At 34.2% G+C, this 7,909-nt stretch overlaps 1 protein-coding gene across 1 annotated transcript in view; it reads right to left on the bottom strand.

Moving 5' to 3' along the window:
* The window catches only part of LOC116584059 (transmembrane protease serine 11G-like), a 44,398-nt gene extending 36,489 nt beyond the window's left edge, over nucleotides 1-7,909 (bottom strand). Inside the window, exon 1 of the mRNA XM_032332035.1 lies at nucleotides 7,819-7,909. Within this exon, the coding sequence (XP_032187926.1) occupies nucleotides 7,819-7,826 (8 nt within the window). The 5' untranslated portion in view covers nucleotides 7,827-7,909. The remainder of the gene's footprint in view (nucleotides 1-7,818) is intronic.

Genomic DNA, 7,909 nt, shown 5'->3' on the forward strand with positions numbered 1-7,909 from the left:
CTAATGGCACACAGGTATTAACTAGAAGAATTTTAATTCAGGTGTTCTGACCCTCAACCCAGTGTTTCTTCTATGCTATTTGCTCCAAACTGCTATTTATTTTGGAATGGGAGTATTTCAGTAATCTGCATTTTAAATAGTTCTTTATAAAATAGAGAATATTTAGAGAGGGCAAGATTATTTTCCCAGAGAGTTGGCATTTGAGCTTGTAACTGCAAGAATGACAGAAGATTCCATTTGATAAACTTGAAAGGATTGGCAAATTCAGGTTGTTACTATCAAAGCATATTTAATTGTGGTCATTATAAAAAGCAACAATGAAACCTGAAAATAAAAAAAAATTGTGTTCCTTGTTTGTGATATATTTTTATGAGTGCTGAAGTATATAAGTACCCTCCATAATAAACACACAAAATGAAGATTTGTTTTAAAAAGTAGGGCTTCTAATCTGCATTTTTTTGAAGATGTCAACCTGGTCAAAAACAAAAAACAAAACAAAACAAAACAACTATTACATTAACCAAGCAGGCATTCTGCGTTGTTAGTCTCATGACTCTGGTCTAAAATTGCCCTCTCCCACTTCCCTATTTATATAATATACTCATCTTTAAGACCTTATTCAAGTGCTCTATTTGAAGTGTTCAAATTCTGTCCTGCTTAAAATTAGTTGTTTTATTTGAGTTGTTTTCCAGATTTCAGTTGCAATATCACAATCTTTTGCTGTAAGCACTAATATCTCTATCAATTTTCTTAAATTTTTAAAATGAACTTATTTTTAACATAGCCAATCCCTAAGCAATAATACCCACCAATACTGAGTTTGATAGAGTAGCTTTATTTTCTCAATCATACATTAAAATAAATCCTACCTAATGTCATTTCATACTATCACCAGCACAAGTATTGGTCTTTTAGGTAATGCTGCTAAAATTACATTGATTATACCTGTACTTAACATTTATTAATTTTAAAATTGTATTGTATTTATTACTATTTATTCTCTCAATCTTTCCTTTACCAGAAATCAGTTTTCCTTTAACCTCTATCAGGAACCCAGTTAATGGTCTTGTCCTTGGTAGGAGTTGAATACATTCATTGTTCTTATTATTGAAATAAAATAACATTAAGTTCATCTTATTAGTATTTATATTCTTGGTTTGCATAAGAAATACTCTGTATCCATTCACTACAACCCCTGTATATGAGTTTGAAATTCGATGTCTGGTTCATTTACTAAAACTGGAGATCAAGACTGCATTTTAACTCAGTAATATGTCAATATCTAGGAAATTTGGAAGGTATTTTTTCTCAGATGGCTAATAAACTGGGAAATAGCATACAAACTGTGCTGTGAATTCATGAAATAAGAATAATTGTGGATGGATTAGGCAATAGTACATCCAGGTTACAAACTGTTCTTTCACAAGTCTATAAAATAATTATTGCACGCTACTTATTTCTACAGGGACATTTGAAATATTGTACTATGCCAACACTATTCAAAAGAACTAAAAACAAAACAAAACAAAACAACATTGTGTTTTACTTAAATGCCACACCAAGAGAAGACCTCTCCTTTTAGAAACTTCCCTGTTTGAATACATTTTCTTTTTCACTGTTTTAAGTTGTTTGACAATAACCATTGATAAAAAATTGATAATTTTGCTTATAAACTTCGTGGAGCTAAGAAAGATAAATAAGTCATTCCACATGATCTTGGTCGATTTTTACTTTTTGCTTCCATATTTTTGAATGAGATATTCACAAAATGACCTGCAGAACTAGACATCATCAAAAGAAAGAGTAATCTGACAACTTTAAAAAAACAAGGGGAAAAGCTAATGTTGGATCAAATCTTCTGTTTACCCATTTTTCATAACTAAAATGAAAGTTGGGTGGCAAACTGGAAAGTTCATGTTACAAATATGAAAAGGAGTAGGTAAGTTAACTTACAAACATGAATAAAACTATTCAATATGCACTCTTTTTAATCTAGCAGTTTTACTTTAGCATTTAAAAATGATTACTGAGTTTATACTAATGTCCGGTACTTCCAGTAACTGAGACTATAGCAGTGAACAAGCCAAATACTGTATCAAATTTATTTTTGTATTTTTAGCACCTAGCATATGGGAGTGCTCAAGACTTTTCTCTGTTGAAATAGTAGGAAAAAAGGAAGACTCTGAGAAGAATCTTAAAGAAGATTAACTAACATTTAAGATATGGGCAAGGAATAAAAAGTCTGAAAACCACAGAGGGAAATGAGGAGAAAAGTAAAATGTGATATGATAATGAAAGACAGAGGATATTCTAGGAAGGTTTGATCCATAGTGTCATTTGTTACTGAGAAATCGAATATGATGAAAATTTAATAAACCCATAGAGTTAAGCAGTAGTGAATCACTGGTGACCACGACAGGAGAAGGAACAGAGTAGTGACATTATAAAGCAAATGTTAGTGGATCTGAGGAAAAATTGGGAGTGAAAAGACAGGATAGCAGATATAATTTTTTTTTCCATGAATTTGACTATGGATGGGAAGAGAGAGATAAGTCAGCAAGGCGTATGGGGTTGATACAGGAATTTTTTTGCCATATGAATGCAACAGTTTTGCAGATGCTTACAATGCTGTTAACTAGCTAGTAGAGATCTGGAGTTTGGGAAGATATTTGAAGGATCCTGGATTCTAAACTTGGGTTCCTGCATATCAAATTGCCATTTGTAGGGGTCAAAAGTGGTCATGAATTGATATTTCATATGGCTAAACCTAGTAGATTAGAGAACTTGGATGCACGGTAGGCATCCTCTTAGAGTTGAATGGATATAGATAGGTTTGTTGGTTCGATATCAGGAAGTTGAAGGAATTTTCATCTAATTGATCAATCACATTAGTAGAAGCATGAGAGGGTGGGTGCTAAGAATTTGAAATTTGAAGGTGCTCGAGGAGGTGGAGATAGTCATTGTGGAAAATGGAAGTACAGACGAGGGGGATGTATTAGGAATGTTGGTTAGGGCTCAGTCCTCAGATGAACTGGCACCTCTTGGAAACTTGTGAATTTTCTGTGCATTTCTCAGTGGTCTGGGCAGGGGTGAGTCATTGTTCAGACAGTCATAGCCTCTCTAAAATTTATCCAGGTATGAGTGATGAAAAACACAGGACAATAGAATTTAATGGGGTTTGGCATTATTAAAAAATTTGTTGAGGGACACGTGGGTGGCTCAGTTGGTTAAGTGTCTGCCTTGGGCTCAAGTGATGATCCCAGGGTCCTGGAGTTGAGCCCCCACTGCATCAGGCTCCCTGCTCAGTGGGGAGTCTGCTTATCCCTCTCCTTTTCCTCCTTCCTCCACTTGTGCTCTTTTGGGTGCTCTCTCTTTCTCTTTCTCAAATAAACAAAATCTTCACAAAAAATTGTTGAAATGACGAACATAAGGATCATAAGAAAAACAAAAAAGAACATGTATGTGTGTGATGGGGGTGGCAACTGATGGGTATGGAGAATTGACAAATTTGGAGGACACCTGGCTGGCTCAGTCAGTAGAGCATGCGATTCTTGATCTTGGGATTTGAGCCCTTCGTTGGTTGTAGAGATTATTTAAAAAATAAAATCTTAAAAAAAAAAAGAATTTACAGATTAGAAAAGCCAATGAATTAAAAAAAAAAAACAACCTTATGCATTAGCTGAAACTAAGACTTCAAGAAGGAAGGTTAGGATAGGGATAGTTGTCCAAAGTTATGATTCACGAAGTGCAATTTCAAGTCACGACAAAGTCTAGGTGTAGACATGAGAGTGTATTTGAAGAGAATATTATAGAGATGAGGATATCAGGGAAATAAATGACTAAGATGTTGTAGATCAAGCACAGGCCCTGAGGTTTCCTAGGGTAGATGCAGGGCTTGAAGTAGAGAAAGAGATTGGGAAGCAAGCCAGTCTTTATTAAAGGGGGAGGGGCATAATCATGGATCCATAGGGATCACCATACAGAAGGAAAGGGACCAGAGAATAAACTATGTGAGGCTCAGAGAAACAAGCCAGTTTGCAAGATCATTTACATGGGTGTGGAGAGCAATGGTCCCAGGTGGCATCAGGAGGACAAAGACTAAATCTTCAATAGTAAACCCTTACTTGAGATGGTTGTAAAAAACAATGTGTCCTAAAGATATGCAGATGTAGAGAAGTTTGTTAAAGAATGCCATTCCAGAAAATGTGAAAGTGCAGATTACTTATCCTAAAGAAACAATTTCGAATGTGTGCAAAATTAGCCAGAAGGATGTTCATTATGACAGTGTTTACGATATATGTGTCCATTTTACCTAGACTGAAAAAAAAAAGTAGAAGAGATTTAAATGAAAAATATCTAGAATGACATTTTCCTATAAAAATATTTAACCATAGAAAAACAGATGTTTATTATCTTGTTAAGTCTTATTTAAAAAAAAATATATAAAAAGGAAAATACAAATGTATATCCATGTATAATGTGTGGGTATTCTAATAAAACTTTAATTGGATTTTTAAGCTTGGAATTATGTGACTTCAGAGATACGAATCACTCCTACTTAGGTTAGAGGCCATCTGTTTCTCATTTTTTTTTATCTTGTCCTAGTCCTACATTGACAGTGCTGAATTCCTAGAACCCAAGGCACTATTACAGATGATGAGGGAACTCTGTCCTTTAAGTGACAAATTTCATTTCCAAATTAAAAATCACCTAACAGTCTTTTTATGCCTATTGTGATAAGACCCAAACTTGATTTAATAATCAATGTGGGGAAGAACTTTAAATCCATCAGTGGGTGTTACTACATGAAAAGAGACTGTAAGTGTTTGCTAAAGGCAGTAAGGGAGACAGGGAGAAGTGAGTGAAGGTGGTCAAAAGGTACAAACGTCCACTTATAAAATAAAGTCATGGAAATGTACAGCAAAGCAGCTATATTGTATATTTGGATGGTACTAAGAGAGTAGATTTTAAAAGTGCTCATCACAAGAAAAAATTGTGACTCTTTGGTGGTGGATGTTAACTAGATTTATTGTGGTGATCATTTCATAATGTAGACAAATATCAAATCATTATGTTGTATATTGGAAACTAAGACAATACTATCTGTCAATTATAACTCAATTAAAAAAAAGAGACTAATATTTCTGTGTGAGACAGAGAGAAATGTAAAATTTCTCAAAACCTCATTGTAGGAATAAGATAATCCAAAGAATCTATCTCATAGTTACTCAGTTTTAGGAAAGAAAATAATGACTAAAATTATAAATGTATTTACACCTATTTATATCATTATATCTAATTTTTATCACTAAGACAGAGTGACTTACTAGAAGAGTAAATAAAATATTTGTTTATATTTCTGTGGAAAATATTTCTGTGGAAAAAAGTCTTGAAAGAGATATGAAATCCAGTTAAGTCAAATGGAGAAATTCCAAATAACCAGTACCTGATGAGTTAGTTGGATATTGGTCTCACATAAATTTGAAGAACAATTAAACAGTTGAATTAACATATTATGTGCCAAGAATTCTACTAGGTCCTAACATGTACAACAAAGAATAAGTATATTTTCTTCACATTACTCACAGGAGACAAAAACTAGTGAAGATTTATTGTATACTTCAAATGGAGAAAACTCTGAGATTCAACTACACTGAGACATGGATTATCAATGGGAAGAGTAGGGATGGTTTTTCAACACTGGCCCTTCCAATTCAAGTACCCTTACCACTTACCATCCCTGGGCGCCTCAAAATTAACAAAAACCAAACTGATATGGCAAAACTCCATAAAGCAGACATAGTGGTTTATCTGAATAGGGATAGGGACAGTAGAATTTGTACAAATTTTGGACCTGGATGAGAAAGTTTTGACAATCTTGAGACTATCAAGAAATAGGAATGGAGAGGTCTAGATGGTTTCTTAGTCTAGCGATCAGAGGTAGGTCTTTTGCTTTGCCCAGATTTTTACTTCAGCCTGTTTTCCCCATCTGTGTCCTTTTGTGTCACTTTCATTTCTTTCTTTACCTTTCTGATAGGTGTCTTTTGCCTTTAACCAGCTGTAATTGACATTTGCAAGAGCCTTAAAGAAACTGAATTAAAACTGTATGTTTATTCATCTCTGTCCCTATGCCTCTGATGCTCAAAATGGTGACTGGTACATAGTATTTCTTTTTTTTTTTCAGAGGGACAGAGAGTGGGGGGGGGGGTGGAGGAGCAAAGGGAGAAGCAGAGAGAGAACATTAAGCAGGCTTCATAACCAGCATGGACACTGACACAGGGCTCGATCTCAAGACCCTGAGATCATGGCCTGAGCCAAAATCAAGAGTCGGACACTTAACTGACCGAGCCACCTAGGCACCCCAGTACACAGTAGTTCTTGAGTAAATATAAGATTACTAAAGAAATTGAAGAGCAAAAAAGAGGAAAAAGGTAGCCTTAATTGAATTATATGGAATCACCACTTTTTTCCCTTACAGAATGGAGATACTTTTTTTTTTTTAAGATTTTATTTATTTATTTGACAGACAGAGATCACAAGTAGGCAAAGAGGCAGGCAGAGAGAAAGGAGGAAGCAGGCTCCCTGCTGAGCAGAGAGCCCAAAGCGGGACTGGATCCCAGGACCCTGAGATCATGACCTGAGCCAAAGGCAGAGGCTTTAACCCATTGAGCCACCCAGGCACCCCTGGAGATACTTTTCAGTAAAAATAAAAATAATATTATTATGCTCATCATCCTACTTGTATTACATTCTATTTAAAAGTAAATCCTAATGTATGCCAGTATTAGAAATAAAATCAATTAAGTGTGAAAAGTTGTTTTTGTTCCTTTGTTTTGTGTTGTCTTTTAACAGCCTAAATCTATTAATATGTGGCTCTACAGTGAGCAGGCAGAAAGGGGAACATTTTGAATGACTGTAGAGAATAAAATTTGTTGGGGGATTGTGATCAAGAATTGAGTTTTATATACAATATCTAATTAACAAAGGATATAGTAAACCTCTCATTAAACAGCTTTAGAAAAGACATTTGTAATTACCTCATTATCTGAGTAATTTGTACTAATTGATTCGTATTTGTACATAAAGAATGTTCAAACTTGAGAAAAATGCAAAATGGATCAGATGGGGAGTGCAAACTAAAAAAATGTCTAAGATTTGTTTTCTATAGACTTCATTCCAAATCTATTAAAATACAAAAATTTTAAGATTATTTGCTCTTACCTGCTTTTTACATTCTTATGTATAATTGTTCTTATATTGTTCTTTAAATTTTTATTTTTAAAAAGTAAAGGATTTCTCAAAGGACATTAAGATTCTTATTCATTTTTTGAAGCTTTAATGATGTTTATCAATTTCAGAATTGGTAAAATGCAATACTTCCTTTACAACTTGTGTATTTCCTCTCCAATGTGTCAATTAAATGCATACTTTAGAAATATCACAAACAATATTATATATTGTCGAGTCTTGATAAGAGTGAGAAAACACTTTCTGCCTTGCCACATCCTTCCTCTCCTACAAATTTATACAATGTTACCTCAGGCTCTCTGTTTTCCCTTCCTCTCTCTGTGATTATCCCATTTTCATGTGAAAATTTCCAATGAAAATCCAACTTGTTAAACTTTTCAAATCCTAAATATGAAATTGTTAGCATGGTTTCCTGAAATAAAAAGCATTAACATTACTACTATGGTGTTATTATTTTCTTTAACAGTAAAGGAAAAAAAGGTCTATTAAATTCTGAGTAGTGATAATGTTCAGAATAAGAAACCACAACCTGAAACAACTCTTTGAAACATGAAATCAAGTTAAACTTACTGATACATCGTACACTGCTGGGAATGCACACTCCTCCAACTCCGTGTTGCTTGTGCTTTCTTGTCAAATGAGTAGCATCCTGGGCATTCCT

Source organism: Mustela erminea, chromosome 2 (genome assembly GCF_009829155.1).
Source record: "Mustela erminea isolate mMusErm1 chromosome 2, mMusErm1.Pri, whole genome shotgun sequence".
Taxonomy (NCBI): Eukaryota; Metazoa; Chordata; class Mammalia; order Carnivora; family Mustelidae; genus Mustela; species Mustela erminea.